Source organism: Microtus oregoni, unplaced genomic scaffold, assembly GCF_018167655.1.
Source record: "Microtus oregoni isolate MIOR12 unplaced genomic scaffold, Mior012 000105F_ref0000443, whole genome shotgun sequence".
Taxonomy (NCBI): Eukaryota; Metazoa; Chordata; class Mammalia; order Rodentia; family Cricetidae; genus Microtus; species Microtus oregoni.
Genome location: NW_024544720.1, coordinates 2,674,267 through 2,701,319, shown reverse-complemented (window position 1 = coordinate 2,701,319; position 27,053 = coordinate 2,674,267). Strand labels below are relative to the sequence as shown.

Sequence of the window (27,053 nt, the reverse complement as noted above, 5' to 3'; positions counted from 1 at the left end):
TTTATTGTTGTTGTTTTTATCTTTTGAGAAAGGCTTTCGCTGTGTAGGCCTGGCTGACCTGGAACAAGATGTTGTTGAACTCAGAGAACTGCCTGCCTTAGTTCCCAAAGGCTGGGGTTAAAGGTATGTGCCACCAAGTTCAATCATAAATTCAGTTTATTTTTATTTTAATTTACTTTAATAGTATAATGGCTTTGCCTGTGTGTGTGTGTGTGTGTGTGTGTATGCATATATATATATCATGTGGTCAGAAAGAGGGCATCAGATTCCCCTGAAACTGGAGAATTACATGGTTATAAGTCAACATGTGGGTACTGGGAACCAAATCCGGGTCCTCTGTAAGAACAAGAGTTCTCAACTGCTAAGCTAGCTCTCCAGTTAAATTCAGTTCTTTTTTTTTTTTTTTTTTTTTTTGGTTTTTCGAGACAGGGTTTCTCTGTGGCTTTGGAGCCTGTCCTGGAACTAGCTCTGTAGACCAGGCTGGTCTCGAACTCACAGAGATCCGCCTGCCTCTGCCTCCCGAGTGCTGGGATTAAAGGCGTGCGCCACCACCGCCCGGCTTAAATTCAGTTCTTAAGGCTAATTCAGCTACTCACTCATCAGAATTCTAACTCTCCCTACACTTTCATAAAACTGTTTACATCAGACAAAGATAGCTGAATGCCAGATCCTATTTAAACAACTTTCCTGTGGATGAGTTTATTTATCTTTACGTTTATGTATTTGTTTAGTGTATATGTACATGCATGTGCCACAAGACGAGCCCAGAGCTCACTGGGCAACTTGTGGAGTCAGCTCTCTCCACCATGTGAGTTCTAGGGATCAAACTCAGGTTGTCAGGGTTGGCAGCTAACACTGGGCCATCTCTGTCAGCCCTTGGATTAGTTTATGGTCACACCGATAAACCTGAATGCTGCCTATGGACCAGGCAGTGACTAGCAAGTAGAGTACCTCTGGGGTTCTAGTTAAACTTCATTATCTTAGCACCTACAACTTTTGCCCACTGTTGCACAGGCAGACCCTAAAGGTCCACTCTATCCATACTATGTAAACAAACTGGTCTCTAAAAATGAGTAACCATAACTAGAAATAATAAATAATTGTTAGAAAATGAAGAGATACTTTTCTGTGTGCTTTATATTTTTCATTATGTGTTCCATCAGCAACTACCATGAAAATACCAGAGTACCCTAGCAGACCACTTTTATCATAAGCCTTCTGAATTCTCTCAACAACAACGAGCAGATAGCAATGCTGCATTTAAAAACACCAAACTCAGCTGTAGGAAACCGCTTGTTTATAGTCATATGCCTAGCAAGCGAACACTGGAATTAAACCCCAGGGTATATGACTTCTAAAAGTTTCTATATGACTTTCTGATTGAATTTGAAATCTGGAACATCAGGAATACCTCTTCCTCTGCAGGCAGAGGAATCCCCTATTGATCTTCTGGACAGCAATTATAGAAACTCTGTCACTTACAGCCGACAATGCCTACTGCTTCAACCATGGAAGAGTGCTATTCTGATAGCACAGGAGACTCTGCTCTTCCTGTCCCCTTTCTCCTTACAACTTCTAACTAGGACTATGAAGAGATTCCTGCAACAAAAACTCAGATACAGAGGTAAGAAAAGAGTGATAAAAACAAGAGAGAGGGCAAGAGAAGGAGGTTTCTAGCTTGCATGTCACTAAATCAGTACAGTTACCATGGGTACCAGGCCCATAGGCTACTGGAAGGGAGAAGGGCTCCTAAGGTTGTTGCTAGCTGGGATATATGTTAGATGGGCTGCAAAAACAGTCAAGTATTTGCCTATAGTTTAGAAGTCAACTGATACAGCATACTAGCGAGTCAGGATTTATTTTATTTAATACATAAGAGGTATATATAAAAGAAACCTATAAGCACGATTTCCTTCTCCTCGTCTGCATCTTTATTACAGTATTTGAAGGGTAAATAATTATAAATCAAGAGATCTTAAGCTCTAAAAACTCACCATGTTGTTGGGGCTTCATCATCTCCCATCTCACCTTCTTCTACATCCATGCCTTCCTCTCTCTCCTCAGTATGCTTAATAAAGCCAAACAGAACAGAACAGAACCAGTCTGTTATTGAGTGAAAGATGACACAGCACACAATTAAGTGGTTTATATACTTCTACACAATTATTATTAGGGAAGTAGTTACAGTAATTGTTCAAACCTATAATCTTTAAGGCAATGAGAATTTAAATGACAGGAAACTAATAGTAATACGACAATAACATAACATGGCTATGTATATTTTTGTCACTGAAACAATGATTAAAGTAATAACAATAACAAAGGACAGAAAGTGTGCGCAAGGCTACAGGAGACGGACAGGCAATCTTCACTTGTCACAGTAACAGTATGTATGCATGTACCTTTTCTGCGAAGTAACAGCAGTACTGCACATATGTGGATGGGTGTGGGCACCAACCAGGGCCACACCCTTAAACAAAACTGACTCTCTCCTAGCTATCAAAATGAAATGATTGCACGAGTTAGCAATCATACATACTGTTTACTGTAATGGCAACAATTTCTATTACAAGTTATTTGTGCCATGCATGGTGACACAAGCCAGCATTTGGGAGGTGAAGGCAGGAGGCTCAAGAGCCCAAGGTCATCCTCAGCTACACAGTGAGTTCAAGATCAGCCTGGGCTTGAACCCTGGCTTAAAATTAAAGATGATTTAAATGTCTACTGACAAGAAATTATGGTATTCATTTTGTTTGTTTGTTTTGTTTTTCGAGACAGGGTTTTTCTGTAGCTTTGGTGCCTGTCCCGGAACTAGCTCTTGTAGACCAGGCTGGCCTCAAACTCACAAAGATCCACCTGCCTCTGCCTCCCACGTGCTGGGATTAAAGGCGTGCGCCACCACCGCCCGTGGTACATTCATTTTGGAAGCTAATCTGTAATTAAACTGACATATCAGTTTAAAGAAGATGAAGTTAAGAGCTATATACATTATGCCATCTTATTTGGGAAAAATAACATTAGTTGGTACAAGTACTCAAAGTCTTCTAAGATTAGATGGAGATTATTAGGAGCGGTTATAGAAACAGTCCTTACAGAAAACAGGTAAAAACTAAAATAATGTTCAAAGCGGGAAACTCTTTCCTTCTATAATGTACCTTATGATGAGGACATAAAAGAGCTAAGCAGTCTCTCAAACGCCCATTTTAACAGAGGACAAGCTACACAATAATCCGACACCATTAAAGATTATAGTCACTATACTTTGTACTTTAAATGCTGTTTGAAATCTTTATACAGAATACACATTATGTCTATATATTAAAAATGAAAGTCAAACAAGATTGCTCAGAAGGTAAATTCGTCTGTTGTGTAAGCCCTAGTTAGTTACCCAAATCCAATCCTTGGAATTCACACAGAGGATGAAGGACAGAACCAACTCTACACAGTTGTCCTTTGATTTTACAATACGCTCCACCCTCACATGTGTGTGTATAGACACAAATACATATTACTAAGTGAAGCTAAAAGTGTTCAAATTTTTGATGACTTAAGGGTCCCATTTTCTCAATCATCTTAACAAAAAAAAATCTAAGAATGTTCGATGAGAAGGTTTCTTATCAGCCTTACCTTCTGACCCAGGGTGCTTTCCTGCTCATTTGTATTGAAAACAGTAACATTTTCCAGGTTAAACTGACTCTGTAAGTTAAGACCTATGAAAAAGAGATTAGTTTATTTTTTTTTCTTCTGAGATAGCTTCTTACCACGTAGCTCATATTGGTCTGCCTCTCAGTCTCCTGAGTGCTAGAAACAGGCATGTGCTATTATATACAAGGCTGAGTTAGTCCTTTTGATTTACAACATTCAAAACAAATTCACAGATTATGGAGTATTCAGAATTTTGCTAACGTATTTGTTTCAGTCTGAGACAATATAATGAAACAGTAAAAACGTTATAAAGATGGCCAGATTATTTAACTGTCAGTAAGAAGGTAAAAGTAAGCAGGTCCGTTTACCTGTGTAATCTCATTTTCCTGTCGCTCTTCATACAGGTATATATGTACATGTGAGTTAGTATATATATATATATATACCTTTCCTTGCTTTGCCTGTTAAGAGAGTCTAGACACATCAAGCATATCTTAGGTCCAGACCTTGGCTTTAACTACCATTCTTAAATAAAAGAAACTAGGCTCTTTGAGAAAATGAGTGACTTTAAGGCGGGAAAAGGGAAAAAAATAGGAGTATGGGTAATAATATTTACCAATCAGAAGAGCTCCTAGTGGCAGAAACAGAAACAATGTGAACAAAAAAGTAAATAATAATCTATGACATTCTAACCCAAGGAATAAAATACCCACAGTTCATTTGGAAAGAGGTAGTTAAACTAGAAACAAGCCTTTGAGAAGACAACTTTCCCTTATGGAAGGATCACCATTAATAAACACAGAAAAGATTTCATTCACATCAGGAAAGATACACTGACAGATATTAGCAGGCAAAGAATAGTGAGGAAAGAAGTTTCCGTATAGTCTTAAAATACCATCCTTCCTTATAAGCATCTTAGATCACAAAGGGAAAAACGAACCCTACTACACAGAGACAAATAGGAGATACTATCTTAACTAAGCAATGAGTGTGCCACAACAAGGCATGTCAACATCAATTTCAAAATGATGCTCTAAGAAGGCGCATCAGTCCCCTCGATGTTCTTCAAAAGCCTCCCTTCAATTCCTGTATGTTGAGTCACGACAGGTCAGCAAAAACTAAGGGACTGTAATTAGAGAGACCAGGGAACACGAAAACTAAGGGACTGTCGTTAGAGAGACCAGGGAACATGAAAATTCAATGTGATGTGGCTTCTCGACTAGAAAAGGAAATATAGGGATAAATTAATGAAATCCAAATGTTTCTGGCTGACAACGAGTTCTGTGCCAATGTTGAATTCTCAGTGTTAATAACTGTATTAGCACTACACAATATTAGGAGTGACATTCATATATCTACATTTCCTTTAACATTCCTGTCAGAAAGAATCAGATGTGATATTTTGTTGTCATTTTAATAGCTTTGTCGGTAAAAGGAAAAAGGGAAAAAATCTAATAAATGGAAAAATCTCGTATCAAGCCATCTTCAGGTAACAATGAAAAAAATTGTAGCTTAATGCTAAATTTTATGGCTGATGAGGACAGTAACAGCTTTGAGCTAGGCTAGGTTAACAGGACCCTCACTGGCAGCGGTTTGTTCTTAAGGAACCATACATAAGCAATGAAAAGCCTCTCTCGAGGGTGGTGATGGCGCATGCCTTTAATCTTAGCACCAGTAGGCAGAGGCAGGTGGATCACTGTGAGTGTGAGGCCAGCCTGGTCTACAGAGCAAGTTCTAGGATAGGCTCCAAAGCTACAGAGAAACCCTGTCTCAAGAAAACCAAAACCCCTCAAAAAAAAAAAAAAAAAAAAACAAAAACAGAACAACCAGCCTGGTGTAGGAGGTCCTACTGTTTATGTGTTGCTTTTATTGGTTAATCAATAAAGAAACTGCTTGGCCTGATAGGGCAGAACTTAGGTAGGTGGAGAAGACAGAACTGAATTCTGGGAGGAAGAAAGCAGAGTTAGGGAGAGATACCAGAGAGGGCCAGTGTGGGGACGCCAGGAAAGATGTTGGATCTTTCCTGGTGGGCCACAACCTCGTGGTGGGCACGGATTGGTGGAGATGGGTTGAATCAGGATGTGAGGGTTGGCCAATGGGAGGCTGGGGCTGATGGCCAAGCAGTGTTTTAATTAATACAGTTTCTGTGTGATTGTTTCAGGTGTAAGCTAGCTGGGGGGCCGGAACAAGGGGGCCATCTCCGTGCAACACCAGCCTTCTCTCAAGAAAGGTACCATGCTAGGATTCAAAACCATTCTTCTCAAAACAACAACAACAACAACCAAACCAAACAAACAAACAAAACCAAAAATAAAGCAAAAAAAAAAAAAAAATACAGTGTGTTGCCAGACACACAGAGACAAAACACTCTAAGGAAAAAAAATTAGCTGAAACAGCCTCACAAAAGCATAAGGTACTGAAATAAATGATCAGATATAAACAACAAGAAAATCTTACCATGTTTTAAAACTAAAGAACAAACTTCAAAGTATCAACAGGGAGTAAAAAGCTAAAAAGTGAAAATACCTTCCTGAAAAAAGAACCCCATCAGGCTACTTAAAATGTAATGCAAGGACAGGCTAATATTCAGATAGGGAGGCAGGTAGGTAGCATAAAAGACAGAGTGATATTTATTTAATTGGAGATGCAAAAGGAAAAGAGGCATTTATAAAATGTGAAAGCATATACAACCCACACAAAGACACATTATAGTAAATCAAGGAAAATTTTACAAGCAGGGAAAAAAAATTGGGTTATCTTCTAAAATTTAAACACTGATTATCTTATAGAACATATGACCAAGGACCAGGGGCCAGGGAATGGCTTAGTGTGATGACATAAGATCAATACCTAGGACCCACATGGTAAGAGAATTGGATGTCCACAAATTGTTCTTTAATCTCCACATGCATGTACACACACACATACACACACACACACACACACACTAATAAAAAGTTTAAAAAGAATAACAAAGATTGAGAGACTAGAAGATAAAGATGACCACAAATGAAATGAAATCTATCTAGTACCAACAATCTAGCATTTTTGGGGGATAGGGTAGGGGGTGAGACAGGGTTTCTCTTTGTGGCCCTGGCTGTTCTAGAATTAGCTCTGAAGACCAGGCTGGCCTCAAACTCACAGAGATTCACTTGCCTCTGCTTCCCAAGTGCTGGGATTAGAGGCATGAGCTACCACTGCCTGACCTAGCCTAGCATTTTAAAGTTACTATATTCTTACAAGAATTAAAAAGAAATAAACATTTCATGAAAAAGATATAATGAAAGACAACAATTCTGGTTTGCTACTCTTTTTTTTGGTGTGTGTGTGTATTTGTCAATGTTGCACAAGCTAAAGTCATCTGAGAAGAGGGAACCATGATTGAGAAAATGACTCCATGAGATTGGCCTGTAGGCAAACCTATCTGGCATTTTCTTACTTAGTGATAGATGTGGGAAGGCCCAACCCCATTGTGAGCTCTGCCACTCTAGTCCCAGTGTGGAAGAAAGCAACCTGATGAGCTAGGACTAGCGGTGCACGAGGCAGGCAGATCTCTGTGAATTTGAGGCCAGCCTGGTCTACAGAGCTATTTCTAGAGCAGCCAGGTTACACAAAGAAACCCTGTATTGAAAAACAAAACAAAGAATTATAAAATTAATTAATATGACTAAACAGCAATTAATGAAACAGAAAATGGAAACAAAGAATAGACATATTAGATAGGATAATTCTATATATGCACTGTTAATAACTTTGAACTTAAGATTATGTATATCATAGCTAGGACCGGCATATTTACGAGAAAATAAAGCAATTGTCTATGCTTTCAATTTATTATTTTACATTTTCTTATTATGACAGATCTTACTCCAATTAAAAACTGGAAGAGATTTCCTTCCAAAGAATTTAATGTACAGAGACAGCAATCTCCACTGGAACAGGTACAGAGGAGTAACTGCTGAGCTAGTGAGCCAGAGCAAGAGACCGCTGAGGGTCTGGACATGAGTCTAGGACCTGCCAGGAACTAGGCCTGAGCCAGGACCTCTGCCAGTCTGGGCGTGACTCTGGGACCTCCTAGGGAATAGGCAGGAATCAGAGATCTCTTCAGGTCCAGGCATGAGTCTGGGACCTCCAAGTAAGTAGGCCTGAGCCAGGACCTCTGTGGGTCTGGGCATTGGTCTGGGACATAAAAGGGAATAGGGAAGAACCTGGAACCTCTGCAGGTCCGAGTGTGAGTCTGGGCCCTCTGAGGGAGTAAACCGGAGCCAGATCCTCTGCAGTTCTGGGCGCACCCAAGACTGGAAACTCCAAGGCAGTAGACCGGAGCCAGAAACCTTTGCAGGACCAATTCCAAGCCAGGGACTTCTACAGGAGGGGATCCAAACCAGGATTTACATAAACAGGACAAAGCCTAAGCTAGGCCAAAGTAGGCCTGAGACAGCAAACTCCAAGGGAGCAGAGCAAAGCACAGAAGGGCTGAGCCATCTCCAGGAACACAGAGTAACCAATGGGGTAACTAGAACTGTGGCACTGATGTACCACGAGGAACAACCATCTGAGGTTTGGATTCACTGGCACCTAAAAGATTAATCAACAGAAACTCAGATATCCCCAACCACACATACCTATTAGAGGAAAAGAGTAGCAGAAAGGTAAGAACACATACAACACCACAAAGAGCAACACAACAGCAAGACTTGAACAACTGAACATAGACGAAGCAAAAGAAAATGACCTAAAAAAATAACTTCAAGAGAATGTTTGAAACTCTTAAAGAGGAAATGAGAAATTCTCTTAAAGAAATGGAAGAAAAGACAAACAAAAAATTGGAAGACATCAGCAAATCCCTTAAAGAAAACCAAGAAAAAGAAATCAAACATATGAAAGAATCTATTCAGGACTTGAAAACTGAAATAGAGACAATAAAGAAAACACAAGCCGAGAGAATTATAGAAACAGAAATCATGAGAAAACGATCAGGAACCACAAACACAGGCATGAACAGCAGAATACAAGAGATGGAAGAGAGAATCTCAAGCGCTGAAGATACAATAGAGGTTGAAAAATTCTCACACACAAAAAGATAGAATAGAGGAAACAGACTCATCAATTAAAGAAAATATTAAATCTAACAAAAACTTAACCCAAAATATCCAGGACATATGGGACACCATGAAAAGGCCAAATCTAAGAATAATAAGGTAGAGAAGAAGAAGTTCAACTCAAAAGCACAGAAAATATAATGAAGAAAATCATAGAAGAAAACGTTCCCAACCTAAAGAAAGATATGCCTAAGAAGATACAAGAAGCTTACAGAACACCAAATAGACTGGACCCATAAAAAAGTTCCCTTGCCACATAATATAAACATAAAAATACAAAATAAAGAAAGAATATTAAGAGCTACAAAGGAAATAGGCCAAGAAACACATAAAAGTAGACCTATCAGAATTACAGCTGACTTCTCAGTGGAGACAATGAAAGCCAGAAGGTCGTGGTCAAGCATTATGCAGACATTAAGAGAACATGGATGCCAGCCCAGCAAAACTTTCAATCACCATAGAAGGACAAAACAAGATATTCCATGACAAAATTAGATTTAACCAATACTGAGTCACAAAACCAGCCCACACAAAACACTAGAAGGAAAACTCCCACTCAAGGAAGCTGGCTACACCAATGAAAACACAGTTGAGGGTCTGATAGCAGCAAATCACAAAGAAAGAAAAAACGCACAAATTAACATCACCAACAATGAAAACTAAATTAACAACTCACTCATAAAAAGGCACTCAACTCACCTATAAAAAGGCACAGGCTAACATACTGGATACAAAACCAGATTCCACCCTTCTTCTGCATACAAGAAACACATCTCAACCTCAAAGACAGACATTGTCTCAGAGGGTTGGGAAAAAATATACCAATCAAATGGACCTAAGAAACAAGCGGGTGTAGCTACCCTAATATCTAACAAAATAGACTTCAAGCTAAAATCAGTCAAAAGAGACAAAGAAGGTCATTTTATATTAGTCACAAGAAAAATCCATCAAGAGGTAATTTCAATACTGAACATCTATGGCCCAAATACACGGGTACCCTCATATGTGAAAGAAACAATTCTAAAGTTTAAATCATACATTAAAACCCACACACTAATAGTGAGAGACTTCAATACTCCCCTCTCATCACTGGACAGGTCAACCAGACAAAAAATGAACAGAGAAATAAGAGACCTAACAGATGGTATGACTCAAATGGACTTAACAGACATCTATAGAATATTCCATCCAAACACAAAAGAATATACCTTCTTTTCAGCACCTCATGGAATCTTCTCAAAAATTGACCATATACTCAGAAACAAAATAAATCTCAACAAATACAAAAAATTAGAATAACCCAATATACCTTATCAGATCACCATGGTATAGTATAAAAATAGAAGTCAGCAGCAATACTAATTCCAGAAAACCCAAACACATGGAAATTAAACAATGCTCACCTAAATCATCAATGGGTAAAGGAAGAAATAAAGGGAGAAATTAAAGACTTCCTAAAAATCCAATGAAAATGACCACACATCATACCCAAATTTATGGGACACAATGAAAGCATGTTAAGAGGAAAGATCATAGCACTAAATGCCTACATAAAGAAGATGGAAATTCACATTAGTGAATTAACAGAACATTTGAAAACTTTGGAACAAAACGAAGCAAACTCACCAAAGAGAACTAGAAGGCAGGAAATAATCAAATTGAGAGCTAAAATCAACAAAATAGAAACAAAGAAAACAATACAAAGACTCAATAAGACAAAGAGTTGGTTCTTCGAGAAAATCAACAAAATAGACAAACCTTTATCCAAACTAACCAAAAGGCAGAAAGAGATTACCCAAATTAACAAAATCAGATGAAAAGGGGGGCATAACAACAGACATGGAGGAAATACAGAGAATCATCAGGTCATATTTCGAAAACCTGCACTCCACAAGACTGGAAAAATTAAAGGAAATGGACAACTTTCTGGATAAATATCACTTACCAAAATTAAATCAAGACCAGATAAGAAAATTAAACAGACCTATAACTGCTGAAGAAATAGAAATAGTCATCAAAAATCTCCCAACCAAAAAAAGACCAGCACCAGATAGTTTCCGCTCAGAATTCTACAAGACTTTCAAACAAGAACTAATACCAATAGTCCTAAAATTATTCCACACAATAGAAACAGAGAGAACATTGCCAAACTCTTTTTATGAGGTTACAATTACCCTGACATCCATACCACAGAAAGACATTACTAAGAAAGAGAATTACAGACCAATCTCACTCATGAACAAATGCAAAAGTACTAAATAAAATACTAGCAAATTGAATCCAAGAACACATCAGAACTATCATCCTCCATGATTAAGTTGGCTTCATCCCAGAGATGCAGGGATGGTTCAACATACAAAAATCTGTCAACATATTCCACCATATAAACAAGCTGAAAAATAAAAACCACATGATCATCTCATTAGATGCCAAAAAAGATTTTGACAAAATACAGCATCCCTTCATGATAAAGGTCTTGGAGGAGCAGGGATACAAGAAACATACCTAAACATAATAAAGACAATATACAGCAAGCCAACATCCAACATCAAACTAAATGGAGAGAAACTCCCAGCAATTCCACTGCAATCAGGAACAAGACAAGGTTGTCCACTCTCTCCATATCTATTCAGTATAGTTCTTGAGGTCCTAGCTAGAGCAATAAGTCACCAAAAGGAGATCAAGGGGATACAAATCGGAAAAGAAGTAAAACTCTCACTGTTTGCTTATAAGATAGTTCACATAAGCGACCCCAAAAATTCTACCAAGGAACTTCTACAACTCATAAACCCTTTCAGTAATGTAGCAAGATACAAGATTAACTCAAAAAAATCAGAAGCCCTCCTGTATGTAGATGATAAAAGGGCTGGGGAAGAAAACAGAGAATCAACACCCTTCACAATAGCCACAAATAGCATAAAATATCTCGCAGTAACTCTAATCAAATAAGTGCAAGACTTGTATGACAAGAACTTAAATCCTTGAAGAAAGATATTGAAGAAGACACCAGAAAGTAGAAAGATCTCCCATGCTCTTAGGCAGGCAGAATTAACATACTAAAAATGGGCAATCTTACCAAAAGCAATCTACAGATTCCACACAATGCCCATCAAAATCCCAGCAAAATTATTCAGACATCGATAAAATGGTACTTAACTTCATATGGGAAAGCAATAAACAAGGGATAGCCAAAACAATCCTGTACAAAAAAAGAACTTCTGGAGCCATCACAATCCCTGACTTCAAACTCTACTACAGAGCTACAAGTACTGAAAACAGCCTGGTATTGGCATAAGAACAGACAGGAGGACAGATGACCCAGATATTAATCCACACCCCTTCAAACATCTGATTTTTGATAAAGAAGCAAAAAGTATCAAATGGAAAAAAGAAAGCATATTTAACAAATGGTGCTGGCATAACTGGACATCAACATGTAGAAGAATCAAAATAGAACCATATCTATCACCATGCACAAAACTCAAGACCAAATGGATCAAAGACCTCAACATAAAGCCAGCCACACTGAACCTTATAGAAGAGAAAGTAGGAAGTACACTTGAACACATGGGCACAGGCGACTACTTCCTAAATATAACCCCAGCAGTACAGACACTGAGAGAAACAATTAATAAATGGGACCTCCTGAAACTGAAAAGCTTCTGTAAAGCAAACAACATGGTCAACAAGACCAAATGACAGCCTACAGAATAGGAAAAGATCTTCACTAACTCCACATCAGACAGAGGTCTGATCTCCAAAATATATTAAGAACTCAAGAAATTCATTATCAAATGAACAAATAATCCAATTTAAAAAATGGAGTACAGACCTAAACAGATAACTCTCAACAGAGGAATCAAAAATGGCTGAAAGACCCTGAAATGCTCAACATCCTTAGTCATCAGAGAAATACAAATCAAAACAACTCTGAGATTCCATCTTACACCTGTAAGAATGGCCAAGATCAAAAACACTGATGACAACTTATGCTGGAAAGGTTGAAAGGTTGCGGGGGGGGGGGGGGGGGGGATACACTTCTGCATTGCTGGTAGGAATGCAAGCCAGTACAGGCCCTTTGAATGTCAGTGTGGCGATTTCTCAGAAAATTAGGAAACAATCTCCTCAAGACCCAGTAAAACCATGATGGAGGAGGGTCATCTGTATATGTGTTACTTTCATTGGTTAATAAAGAAACTTCCTTGGCCCTTTGATAGGACAGAAAATTAGGTAGGCAGAGTAAACGGAACAGGATGCTGGGTAGAAGGCAGTAAGGCAGACACAATGATTCTCTGAGACGGACATAGCAGAATCTTTCCCGGTAAGCCACCACTTCGTGGTGCTACACACATTAATAGATATGGGTTAAGCAAGATATGAGAGTTAGCCAAGAAGAGGCTAGATATAATGGGCCAGGCAGTGTTTAAATGAATACAGTTTGTGTGTTGTTATTTCGGGTGTAAAGGTAGCCGAGCGGGACGAAAAGCAGGCTTGCTCGCCTCATCTCTACAATACCACCTTTGGGTATATATCCAAAGGATGCTCAATTGTGCCACAAGGACATGTGCTCAACTATGTTCATAGCAGCTTTGTTTGTCATAGCCAGAACCTGGAAATAATCTAAATGCCCTTGACCAAAGAATGGATAAGGAAAATGTGGTACATTTATACAATGGAGTACTACACAGCAGAAAAAATAACAGCATCTTATTGCTGAAAATGGATGGAGCTAGAAAACATTTTGAGAGAGGTAACCAAGACACAGAAAGACAATTATCACATGTACTCACTCATAGGTGCTTTTTAAACATAAAGCAAATAAAACCAGCCTAAAAATTAAAATCCCAGAGAAACTAGACAACAATGAGGACACTAAGAGAGACTTACATAGATCTAATCTGTATGGGAAGAAGAAAAAGACAAGCTCTCCTGAGTAAATTGGGAGCATGGGGACCTTGCGGGAGGGTTGGAGGGGAGGAAAGAGGCAGGGAGGGGAGCAGAGAATAACGTAGCGCTCAATAAAAATCAATTAAAAAAAGATAAAAAAAGAACTTAATGTATAAAGGCTTACCTGATTTTTCAGATAGAGGAAAAAGCCTGGCCAAAAAGAGCTGAATTCGTCCACAAAAGACTGTATTCTGAGATTTCGATAATCTTCTGAGGAGATCTAACAGAAATGCGTAACACAGAAGAGATCATTCTGTGTTCATTATAATCATACCTAAATTTCTTTTTTTAGTTTTGTATCTTTTTTTACTGTTTTTATTCAGTTATACATTTGTCTCCGTTCCCCTTCCTTCCTCCCTCATAGCTGAATTTCTAACTATTTGTTCAGTATTTTTCTAAAGCAAGGGTTCCCAAAATTGAAGTACAAATCATTGTTACAGCAAGTACTAAAGGTTAGAAATAAAGTTCTGTGGACAAGATCAATGTACTTGAATCATCGCTTCTAATAAATAAGACTGTTAACTTAAAAACAAAGATCCTAATCTACTTTTAAGACAGTTTCACTGATATTTAATAAACCATCTATTTTTCTGGTTACAGTCACAGTTTTAAAGGCAATACTTTAATACAGAATTGCTTACCATTGCACATACGCAGTAAATAATTTTTGCCAGCAGAATAGAATGTATTCTGAAAATTAAGACCAAAATTATTAATACACTTTGGAAGTTGTCCACTGCCTTCAGTAAATCACAGGAATTAATATTTTAAAGAACACTAATGTATGAGGTTCTATGTCACTACTTTCACTTGTTTCAAAGCATTATCGGTGAAATGTTTTTGGATATGCACATAACATGGCACTGAATAACTTGTAAACATCTGTTTTACATTTATTCATTTTATTTTTTTACGTGTAAATGTTTTACCAGAATGTAAATGTATGATGTGTGCCTGGTGTCTGTGAAGGCTAGAAGAGGGCATAAGATCCCCTTGAACTGGAGTTATGGATGACAGCTGGGAATTAAACCCAAGCTCTATGAAAGAACAAGTACACGAAGGTGCTGAGGCGTCCCCTAGTCTTTCTTATTTGTTGGAGATAGGTTATTCCTGTGTAGACCAGGCTAGCTAGGAGCATAGCTTTCCTAACCACATCTCATTAGTTTACAACACTAGGCCTGACTCAAAGTGTGGACTTTCAAGTTATTTTTATTAATTAAGTCTCGTACTTCAAAATTTTCTCTACATCTGATTCTTATTTGGTTCTTCCAAGAAAACACAGTATTTATTTCTTTCATAGGGAAAATTTTTCGGCAGCTACCAATATTAGAATTATTAGCAAATAAACCCCAAACAAAACTATCTTCTAAACTCTATCTTTATAGAGATAGTATCAGTAGAAAATAAAACCAAGGCACTTACTGACTTCCAAGTAGCAACATTTTTTTCGACAAAAGTGAATATTGTGTCACACTGATCCAAAGGAAGGCAGTCCAAGACGTCTCCCAACAGCACAAATGGTGTGGACGCAGTACAGACACCTGCAAGTGGGATGCAAACCAATGGAGAGCTTCTGACACTGGCAACAAGCTCAAAAAAACTATGTATACCAGTCACATTACAAAATAATAATAAAGTAAAAGTTACTAAGTATCTCTAAAACCAATGGCAATAAAAAGAGAAATAAAGATTTTTCCTTAAGAAAAGGCCATTTAGAGTGGTTAAAAGTACTTTTACATCTCTACTCATTTTTTTCTTTCGCTTAAGTGAAAGTACTTAGAAACACTGATATGTGGATAAAAAAAAATCTGTGCTCAATATAAGCATAAGACTCTGAGTAAATTAAGTAGGCTCAGAAAAGGGAAGCTATTTCTAGCTGTACTCAGAAATGCTATGATCACATCTGGATTGTATGTGAAGAACATTGCCTAGAACCAGGGCAGCAAAAGGAAGTCACTTTCAAACCAGTATAAGGTTGATGCCATCTTCAGTGTTGAACAGCAGAACTCAATGAACTCCATCAACAGGCTTGTCTGGCAAAGGCTGGACAACAACTGATCAGTGCCACTATAGCAGGAAGACAGGCTAGACTTACAACCCTATGACACTTAACTCTGTGATCTTACACTCTGCACCCAAGAAACTTAAAAGGCATTATTTTCTGTCACTAACTGCAGATGGTATGTTAACTCCCTTAATATTTATAAATATAATATTTACCTGAAAAAAATGTTTATTTCTATTGCCAAAGATGCTGGGTCAACAGAACCAAGTGAGGACCTGAGAATCTCACATACAGATAAAAGCTGGCTGGTGACACTAAAGGGCTGGTAAGTATGGGAACCAGTGGGTGCCAGTGGTCATGTTAGAGGAGCAGCAGGTGGCAATTTACTTCAGGGAATTAGCCCACCAGGAAGCAAAGGTCTGATGCTTGAATATCTTGAATAGGCAAGGCCCTGAGAGCCTCAGCCCCAGAATGTCTCTTGCTACTGCTGTGTCTTTACATGTCTGTCATTGCCATTTTCCTCTGGTATCTACATGGTGTGAATGGGTATGGGGAGATCCCCACTAACGTTAGTGTGATTATCTCATAGTAATTTCCTGTTCTACTCGACATTTTTACCTGTGGAGTATTATGAAGATGACCTCCTCCTATGCTGTACTGTTTAAATGAAGGAATGATTTTATACAATAATAGTGTGAGTTTAAATAGGATTTTGATGATTAAGGGTTTTTAGTAAATACAGTAAGAGATTATGATAGAGGTTAGCTTAGTGGGAAAACTAATATAGGTAAAAGCAAGATATGGTGCTACCCCCATCCCTGATAAAACAGGGGCTGCGGAGGATAGAAAATAACAACAAGGAAATGTCACTCGGCTAGTTTCTCCTGACGAATCATAAAGACTGTGGCTTAGGTTAATGATTCAGAAAACAACTGAATTCTAGAAGCTAAGTTAACTCAATTCTTTTAATCTTTTTTGTTTGTTTTGTTGTTGTTTTGTTTTTCAAGACAGGGTTTCTCTGTGTAGCTTTGGAGCCTGTCCTGGAACTCACTCACTCTGTAGACCAGACTGGCTTTGAACTCAAAGAGATCTACCTGCTTCTGCCTCCCAAGTGCTGGGATTAAAGGTGTGTGCCACCACCACCCGGCAAGAGATGTGTTCATGAGTTTCCATGTGCATCACAGCTGAAACAAAGCTTTTAAAAATAACTTAAAGTTGTATCAAGATGTTTTAATTAATGGCTTTGAGGTAAAAACATCTTAGAAAACAGGTTAAAGGCATATCTTTAGCGAGGGACTCGCTGAGGTCAGAGAACAAGGTTGAGATCCGGGAACAAGAACAATGGCAGCCTGGCTATTGCTGGCTGACATACCTTTTTTGCTAGGATGGGTTGGTGATCAAGGGTAATGATTAATTCCTTGTATCCATTTCTGTCCTCAGTGTTTTTGATATAAGAAAACTGTTGGTAAGTAGGTATGCACCCTGAGATTTTAAAATGGAGCTGACTGTTTTTCATATACAAAAATTTAGATTTGTGATTCTTTTAAAGATTTCTTAAATAAGATTACCCTTTGAGATAAATAATAAAGTAATTGATCCTTTCTTTGTAATCACAAAATGCAGCCTGCCAGCAAAACAACTAGCTGAGAAAAATACCTTGCTTACTTAGATTCTGTTCATCTATATCAAGCTGCTTGGGTATGAATGCACGTGGGTTCTTGGGACAACTTGTTTTTCACCTGTATCATGTAAATCATGTAAAGCATGCTGTTTTTCTGTTTTTTACTTTTATTCACTGTAATCATTCCCTTAGAAATAGATTATAACCACATTGTAATTTTTATATTGCTTAAAAGATTTTGCTGGGGTATATAAGCTGTAAAGGAAAAAATAAAATTAGTTAGAAGGAAGATATCAATATAAACAGAAGGTATACAGAAGGATAGAGGTAAGAAAAGAAATAAAGAAATAACAGGCAAAGACCCTAAGAGTGTGTGTGTGTTTTTCCTTTTTCGCTGGCCCCAGAGAGGTAAGTTTATCCCCCAGGCTGGTCCGTCAGATAGAGAAGTCAAGTTGATTAGTCCACAGATTCTGTTGGCTCCCCTCAGTCCCTGAGCTGCAAGAGGCTGATCCTCACGGCAGCAGTAGGTGGAAGATAGTGTCCCAGAACTTTCAGTCTATATCCCAGCTTCTGCAACAGGCTATTTATCTCAGCCTTGGTTATAAACATCACTCTCCAGTTCCTAAATTCCAAGCCATGCTCATATTTCATGGTTTCATTTACAGTACTCTTTTCTTCTACCTAAATACTTGTCTTTATTACATGGCAAATTTCAACCTCATCTTTCAAAATAGAGTAAATGACAGCTCATCTAAAAAAAAAAACCAAACCAAACAAGCAAAAAACCCTGACATTTTTGGGCAGACCATCATATTCATGCTTCCTAAACACACAGTATATCAATGCACTGAATAATTTAGCATATCACAATTAATCACCATGGCAGTATAGACTGTAAGCTTACTTATTATCACATTTATTTTATTGTGTGTACATATATGTGTGTGGGTGAGCACATGTGGAGTTCAGAGGACAACTTGTGGGAGTTGGTTCTTCCCTTTCACCATGTGGACTGAACTTAGACGTCAAGCTTTGGCAGTAAGTGCCTTTATGTGCTGAGTCATCTTGCTAGACATAGCATTTAAAAAGTAGGAAATATTCTACCCATTAAATGTTTGACATTGGATAGAAGTTCATAAGTATCTGTCAAGTCTAATTAAAGATATTTATGAACAACCTGAAAACATGAAACATAAAGTGACAATAATAATCTCTCTCAAAAACAAACTTTCCCTTGCAGAAAACTGTATTTAAACCTTTATTTGTAGCTTAAGCTGACAAGCCCTCACTTTTCTCAACTAAAGTTTTAGGCATATCCTTCTCATTCTGTAGTAAAACCATCAACAACCTTAAGTGAACAACAGCAAATTTGTGAACTAAGCACATACTGTAAGCTGAGATGAACAGGGTGAGAAAAACTGTTGGGGAACTCATCTCAGTTTCTGAATGAGTAAATGAATAAACAGCTTACGCAAAAGTTTAATAAGTAAAATCAGAAATTGGGAAATTAGATTTACAAAACAGTTCACTGTGACACTGGGATACTATTTTCACTGTGTGTGCTCCAGGTCTATAGAGAAAAATATCAAAATAATAAACAATATGAATGACACAACAGATTAAAATGTCATTTTCACATACACCATTTAAATTAATCAAATGAAATTTGAGTTAACAGGGTTAAGTAATGCTGATGAACTGTTTTTTTTTTTTTTTTTTTTTTTTTTTTTGGTTTTTCAAGACAGGGTTTCTCTGTGGTTTTGGAGCCTGTCCTGGAACTAGCTTTTGTAGACCAGGCTGGTCTCGAACTCACAGAGATCCACCTGCCTCTGCCTCCCAAGTGCTGGGATTAAAGGCGTGCGCCACCACCGCCCGGCTATGCGCCACCACCGCCCGGCTATGCGCCACCACCGCCCGGCTTGTTTTTTTTTTTTTATTTTGTCTTTCTGAAAATATTTAACAAGCTACAGCCAGCCAGCCATATGTTGGGCATTATGTGCCTACTGTGTTTAAAGTCTCTTAAATCAATCCGATATTGGCACTGACATATTTTTAGAAAAGATTTCTTTTATATGTATGTGTGTATGCCTTAGTGTATGTATGTGCATCCCACGTGTGCAGGTGCCTACAGAGAACAGAAGAGGACTTCATATCCTCTAGAGCTGGAGTAGTTATGAATTGCCTGACACAGGTGTGGGAAACTGAATCTGGGTCCTCTGCAGAAACAGCCAGCACTCTTAATTTACTAAGCCATTTCTCCAGCCCATGAACATTTTCTAAAGATTATTTAAGACAGGGTCTCACTATGAAGTTCTGGCTGGCTTGGAATTCCTAGATCTGTTGGGCTCTGCCTCCCAAGTGTTGGTACCATGCCCAACAAGATTTATTTCATTTATATTTTATGAGTGTTTTGCTGGAATTGAATACTTTTTTTTTTTTTTTTTTTTGAGACAGGGTTTCGCTATAGTTTTAGAGCCTGTCCTGGAACTAGCTCTTGTAGACCAGGCTGGCCTCGAACTCACAGAGACCCACTTGCCTCTGCCTCCCGAATGGTGGGATTAAAGGCATGCACCTTTGCCGCCCGACTACTCCATATACTTCTAAGGCCAGAAGATGGTGCTGAATTCCATACACATAATTTTCTAGCTTTGCTAAAGATGCCCTTCTCTATTTCTGGCAAACTGAATTCTTCATGTCCCTACTTGTAAGATGGAGCTTCCTCTTTTATTATTTTGTTTTAAATTTTGGAGACAGGGTCTTGCCCTGTCTCAAATTTCTGATTGTCCTGATTCAGCCTTACAAGCACGTAATTATAGGTATGCGTCACAAATCCCAACCCATCTTCCTTTTTAAAATTTCTCCTGCTTCCCTTAGATTTTTAATTTAGAGAGTCACTTTCACTTTGTTATTTCAACACACTTTAGCATATTAAGACAGTCACACATTTCTTTCCTTCATTACCCACTTGATCCTTACAGGTGGGCTCTGTGATTTAGTCACCACTGACTTTCCAAATATTAGCTTAGCACCAGACATATAATAGATGCTCAGTAAGTATTTATGTATGATTAAACACTTGAAAAACAAAGCAATTGCAAATGTGCATGACATAACAGAGATGAGAAGTCTGAACAAAGCTGAAATGAGTATGAAAAAATTCTTGGCAAAGGTAGGAGCCAAACAATGAATAAGGGTACAAGAGATGCATGAGACCCTATGTTTGGTCTACAGCACCACACATAAAGAATGAGCAGAACCAGATAGGGGTAGAGGTATGGTGAGAGGCTTTAAATGAAACAGGTAACCAAAGTAACTTTAAAAAACAGACAGAATAATACTTACTTTCAGTTACTCCCCCAATGGCAAGAGAAATAATAGCTAAAACGTTCTCACATGCCGAATGATTTATCTATCAACAAAGAAACAATTGTATTTAGGAGCAAGAATTCAGACTAATTTGCTTACAATAAAGACAGGTTCTCTGAATTTAAGCAGTCACACAGGAATAAAATTATCTTATTTTCTAATATTAAAAATATGAACAGACTAATATATAGGCTATAGACTCATGTCAAGCAGTAAAGAATGATTCACTCAACATCTGATGGTCTTGGAAAAATGGTTAACGTTTGCATGACCAAGACTTATTGGGTAAGAAGTACTGAGGCTGTGACTAAAAAATCAACAGCACAGGACAAGAGCAGGACCTGGATTTAGTCCATAAGCTGAGGTCTTCTTCAGGGAGGTAATGCACTGAGTGTTCACTGTGTTGTGCTACACAACATTAACAAAATGTGTTATTCTTCTTACACATGAATGTGAAGCTCTGAAAGAAAAGGGACTTTCTCAGCACCTCACAATATAGGAGTCATTCAATCTAAAAAAACAATCAATTGGTCTGACCCAGAATTATCTGAGAAAAAAGGCAGACACTGTGTTATGGTTATCAGAAGAGAATATACCACTATGGGAAAGTTCTGCTTGACCAAAAAAACCCCTGTTTTTCTTCTATTCAAGATCCCTGCTAAAGGTAATATTTAGATTCTTCATGAATAGACAAAATTTCTCTACCAGGGCGAAACAAGCCTTAGTTTTTAATGTATTCTGTGGTTGAGGGAGATCCCACAACGAAATGAGGGCATGGAATCCTGGCTCTGTGCTTAACATACTTGGACTAGACTGCTTAAGCCATTCTAGTGTGTCACCATTTACATAGCAAAGTGAAAATTTACTTTGACAACTACATGTGGGTGTCCCTGTACATGTATGGAGGTCAGAGGACAACTTGCAGTTCTCTCCTCCCAACATCTAGGTTCTAGAGATCACAGTCAGGTCATTAAGCTCAGTAGCAGGTGCCTTGAACCTGCTGAGCCATCTTCCTGGGCTAGTCTTTACTTCTTGCTCTTTAAGACTGCAAGTCAAAACTCTTCTTATCATCAAAACCTTAAACTGTACCTGAGCTATCAGGAGCCTTAATTAGGACAAACTCCTATCCTGTCGGGCTATCTTCTAAAAGGCAAAATATTCATGCTCAGGAAACAGATGTCATGATTAAATACCCATTCTAATAATAAAGTAATTTTCTAATAACATGATTTATTAAGGCCAGTAAATTTAAACAACAAATAAAGGGGAAGAAATACTTACAATTTCTTCTTCCAGAACACCTCTGAAAGCCTGGTCAAGGGTACATTTTTTTTCATTTTCACTATAAAAAACAAAAAATATCTTCATTTAACAAATAGTTCACTATTAATATAAACATTCAAAAAACCCTTTTTCATGGACAGTGAAGTTTACCTGCCAGGTAACTGACTGAAGGCATTCAACAATGGCTTGATATTTCTGTTATTCAAGGCCTCTCTGGTAGATTTCTACAAAAATAAAAATGACAAATAAGTAGAAAGTTTTTGCTTGCTGTTTATAAAAAGTTACCACTCATCAATTATGTCTTTTTAACTTAAAAAATGTTTTTAACTGGGAAACATTTCCTGCCAGTCGTTTTTATTAACCTTTATTTCTAATGCCACTTAATGTTACTGACACTGAAGTCTGGCAAGAGCTGCAGACAGACATTTGCACCACAGATTTCCCTTTTTTCCTTTAAACATTTATTTATTTTTAAATTCATTTTACATTCCAACCCAGGTTCTCCCTCCTGCCCCCGTTTGCATCCCCCGAGTTCACTCCCCCATCCACTTCTCCCTACAGGTAAGGGCTCCCATGAGAAGTCGACAAAGTTTGGCACATTAATTTGGGGCAGGTCCAAGCCCTCCCCCTCTGTGATAAGTCTGAGTATGACATCTCCTCATAGGGAATGGGTTCTAACAAGCTAGCTCCTGCAACTGGAATAGGTCCTGGTCCTACAGCCAGGGGCCCTTCAGTCCAAGTTTCACAACTGACTCCTGCATACAGAGGGCCTAGTTCAGACCCACAGAGGCTTCACAGCTGTCCATGAGTTTCCACGAGCTTGGTTCAGCTGTCTCTGTAGATTTCTCCATCATGATCTTCATCTCCCTTGTTCATGTATTCCCTCCACCCTCTCTGACTAGATTCCCAGAGTTGGGCCTGGTGCTTGGTTGCAGATCTTTGCATCTGGTTCTATCAATTACTGGAAGAAGGCTCTAGCTTCCTGGAGCTGTGGATTGTAGTCTGGTTATCATTTGTTTTGCTTATATCTTCTACTTGATCATGGTGGATTTGTTTTTATGTGTTCTTGGATTCAGTTTGCCACTATTTTACTGAGTATTTTTGCATCAGTGTTCATGAGGGGGATCCCTTTCTTATATATTATTACATCCATGCAAGTTTCCCGCTTTAAAAAATGCTAAGTATGGTGCAGTATCCTGTAGCCAGCACTGGGAAAGCAGATGCTGGTGAATTTAAGGTCAAACTGTGTCCTCTGAGTTCCAGTATATCCTGGTCACATAAAAATAAATAAATAAAAAAAATAAAAATCACTGTCTAATTTTGAAATTTGCAGGCAAATGGATAGAATTAGAAAAAAAAATCCCGAGTGAGTTAACCTAGACCCAGAAAGCCAAACAAGGTATATACTCACTCATAAGTGGACATAAGACAGCCTATCTATAGTCCACAACCCTAGAAAAGTTAGGTAACAAATAGGACCTGAAGAGAGACATACATGGATGCCCCTGGCAAGGGAAAATAGAGAAGATCTCCTGAGTAAAGTGGGAGCGAGGGGGGTAGGGAGGAGGGGAGAAGGGGAGGGGAAGGAGAACATAAGGGAAGGGGATGGTGAAGTTGGGGGAAGGACAGACAGGGAGAACAAGGAAAGAGATATCTTATCTTAAGCGAGAGCCATTATGGGGTTAGTGAGAAACCTGGCATTAGGGAAATTCCCCAGAATATACAGCTAAGGCTAAGCAATAGTGGAGAGGGTATCTGAACTGGTCTTCCCCTGTAAACAGATTGATGACTACCCTAATTGTTATCATAGAGCCTTCATCCAGTGACTCATGAAAAAAGATAGAGATCCACAGCTAAGGGTCCAGCTCCCAGAGTCCAGTCAAAGAGAAGGAGGAGTGATAATATGAGCAAAGGGGTCAAGACCACGTCGGGGACACCACAGAAGCCGACCTGAGCTAGTGGGAGCTCCCTGACTGCGGACTGACAGCTGGAGAGCCTGCACAGGAACAAAATAAGTATTCTGAATGTGGATGACAGTTCTGTGGCTTGGGCAGTTTGTGGAGCCACTGGCAACAGGATCAGGATTTATTCCTAGTGTATGAACTGGCCTTTGGGAGTCTATTCGCTATAGTGGGATACCTTGATCAGCCTAAACACTTTGGTCTTATGTTCTGCCTCAACGTGATGTGACCGACTTTGTTGACTCCCGATGGGCCTTACCTTCTCTAAGGAGTGGATGGGGGTGGGGAGAAGGTGGGGAAAGTGGGGGGAGGGAGGGGGTACTGGGGAAAAACATTTAAAAAATAAACCATTAAAAACATTTTTATATTTGGTAGGTAAAAAACAAATATAAAAATAAAAAATCCTTATCTAAACAACAAACCAATCTTTACATGGTTCTTTAACTGTATGTTTTGGTTTTGAAATTATGTAGCTCCCTCCAGATCCCCTGGTGACATTATTCTATAGTTTTCAGCCTTATCTCCTGCTCTCTAACACCAGCATTTAAGTGTGCCGGTGTTTAAACGACATTTCCTATGAACCTCATTTCAGTATGTTAACACACTCATGCTGTTCTACACACTCTGACTCAACTCAGTGGCCTACCTCTTCCAGGCATTGTGTTCATCCAGCACAGTGCCAGGAAAATCCAAGCAATGAATAAACAAATGATTATCTTAAACTGATTGTTTGCTATATTTATGTATATACATATATATGTATGTGCATACACACACGTGTATGTATGTATGTATACACACAGAGAGAGAGAGAGAGAGATGACAAAACTATTACAGTCATTGCAAAGCTATCTTATTACTCCATAAAAGCTTTTATCTGAACAATAAGTGTCCATTCTGGTTCCATCACCAGGTTAAGTGAAGTCACTTGGGGATTATTGCTTTCTTTTTGTTTCGCCACCCTTATATATCAGTGGCAATGACATTCATGGAAACTTGTTAGAAAATTGAGACTCTCTGGTCTCCATTTTAGGCTTAATAAGTAAGTATCTTCATTTCACAAGCTCTCCAGGTAACAACACAACAGCACAGCCCGAGAACCACTGTTCTAAGTGATCTACAATTAAATGGTGGCATAGTTCAGGGGTAGAGTTCTTTGCCTGGCATGCTCTATTCCCAGTACTGAGAGAAAAGGGGGAAATGTTCCTTTCAGGGATACTGTAACAGAAGAAAACGTTTCTAATGACATAAGCAAGCCATAATTCCTCAAAAGTAAACAAAACACTTGGCAAAGCAGAAAACGACTTAAGACAACTATTGATTTTGAAGAATCTTTTTTCCTCTCACATAATTTTCCTTCTGGTATCATTATAACCACCTAAACACAGTTAAATATGTAAGTTGAAACGTGTATGAACTTTTAGCACAAATGGTATAGATTATGAGCCTAATAGCTTGTAAAAGTGTTCTTCGAACATATATTGCTATGATGAGCAACACAAGAAAGGACCATGGGTTTAAAGTCAGAAAAACGAGAAAAGTCGTCAATTCAATTTTTTTTAAGAGGGGGTTAGGGGTGTCTTCGTTTCTAGGAGAGAAAATTATCTATTTTAGTGTTATTCTAACACATAAACATTATCAAAGTGTTTCCTAAGAGCTCAACTACCCTTTACCAAACAGGCAAGAACGAAACTGCAGTTGTTAACTCTTTCCAGCCGGCAACCCTTCCCAAGGTGATCAGTTTGCATTTCCCGCTTAGGAGCTCCATATCCACCTCTGGATGAAATGAGCAAGGCTAAAGAGGCATGAACCGGCTGCCAGATTAGCCACCTGGTAGTGCAGGAAGCGGGGCGGGAACACAGACTTCAGAGTTCCTGCCCGAGACAGCGGCCCCAAGCAGCTGGAGCTGACGGAACTAGCCTGGGGGTGAAAGCTCCACGCTCGCCCACGCAGACGACCGGGTTTCGGGACCCGAAGAGGTAGCTAATGCGCCTTTCTCTGACTCTAAGTCTCGAAGGGGCCAGGAGCTGACCGAGTGGCGTAAATCCTCCGGTCTCTGGCAAATTTTCAGGGAGAGAAGGAGAAAGAGTAGCGCCGGTCAGATCGACAGACTCCAACCCCCCAGCTCACCGTAAACCGCGTCCGCGCCTCGGGCAAACTGAAAAGCGCCGGCGTCGGAGACATCTTGGTTGCGCGTGCCTACGACAGTGTGGCGGCGCCGTGTGATGACGTCAGGTTAGGAGCAACGAGACGGCCGGGTGCGGCTAGAGCGGCCGGTGAACAGACGGGCTGGGCGGTCCGTTAGGAGCTCCGGTGTCGCCTGGGTCTGTGGCGTGACGCGGAGGCCGGGGTCTGGGGCGACACTTGGCGTGGAGCGGCCTTGGGTGTCTCGCTTGGGAGGTGGGACCGCTTCATGGGCGGCGCCGGAAGGTAGTGCTCGCGGGAAGCCGTGGCAGTTACCCCCACTCTCTTTCCTGCCCACGGCCTTCCTGGAAGGCTGAGTGCCAAAGCTAGTGACAGGTTTTGGGTTTTTCTGACAGCTGGGTGATCCGTGGATCCTGTAGCTCTGGGAAGTAAGAGTAACACCTGCTTCACCGAGCCGCTGTAAAGAAGGAAGTGTGGATCATAGACTCATAAGTAGTTATTTTATTTTTACTATTATTTTGAGGAGGGGTCTCCCTATGTATCTCTGGTTGTCCTGGAACTCTCCTGTAGACTAGGCTGACCTTAAACCGCCTATCTGCCTCCAAGTACTGAAAGAAGACGTACATCTTGCTGCTTGGAAAGTGCACTGCATCCAAGTTGTAGCGTAACTGATGGTCAGTATCTCCCCGCCTCTCTTCCTCAGAAGGGTTTCGTCAATGAGACGCTCAATGACAGTAAATCTTAATCATAAGTGCCGACTGAAAGGCAGAATTTCCACAGCCAGTAAGAATACCGGGAGCTTTGGAAATTTTAACAGCAGAATCTTGCCCCTAAGTGAAAATTGTGAACAATGATGATATTTTGGGTGGTTGCAGTCTTTTTGTTTTAGCCAACAGATCACTGAAGTTTGATTTTAGGAAGGGAAAAATATCGTTTAGTTTGGAAATACACATTATTGATTGATGATAACTGATACA

At 39.2% G+C, this 27,053-nt stretch overlaps 1 protein-coding gene across 1 annotated transcript in view; it reads right to left on the bottom strand.

Annotated features, from left to right (window-relative positions):
- Window positions 1–26,159, bottom strand: part of LOC121443337 (THO complex subunit 1) — a 42,300-nt gene extending 16,141 nt beyond the window's left edge. The window contains exons 1-9 of the mRNA XM_041645056.1: window positions 26,062–26,159; window positions 22,121–22,194; window positions 21,968–22,028; window positions 20,663–20,729; window positions 15,117–15,235; window positions 14,336–14,384; window positions 13,819–13,914; window positions 3,628–3,710; window positions 1,995–2,068 (exon numbers count right to left, since the gene is read on the bottom strand). Coding sequence (XP_041500990.1) covers window positions 1,995–2,068; window positions 3,628–3,710; window positions 13,819–13,914; window positions 14,336–14,384; window positions 15,117–15,235; window positions 20,663–20,729; window positions 21,968–22,028; window positions 22,121–22,194; window positions 26,062–26,115 — 677 coding nt within the window. The 5' untranslated portion in view covers window positions 26,116–26,159. The remainder of the gene's footprint in view (window positions 1–1,994; window positions 2,069–3,627; window positions 3,711–13,818; window positions 13,915–14,335; window positions 14,385–15,116; window positions 15,236–20,662; window positions 20,730–21,967; window positions 22,029–22,120; window positions 22,195–26,061) is intronic.
- Between the last annotated feature and the right edge of the window lie 894 nt (window positions 26,160–27,053).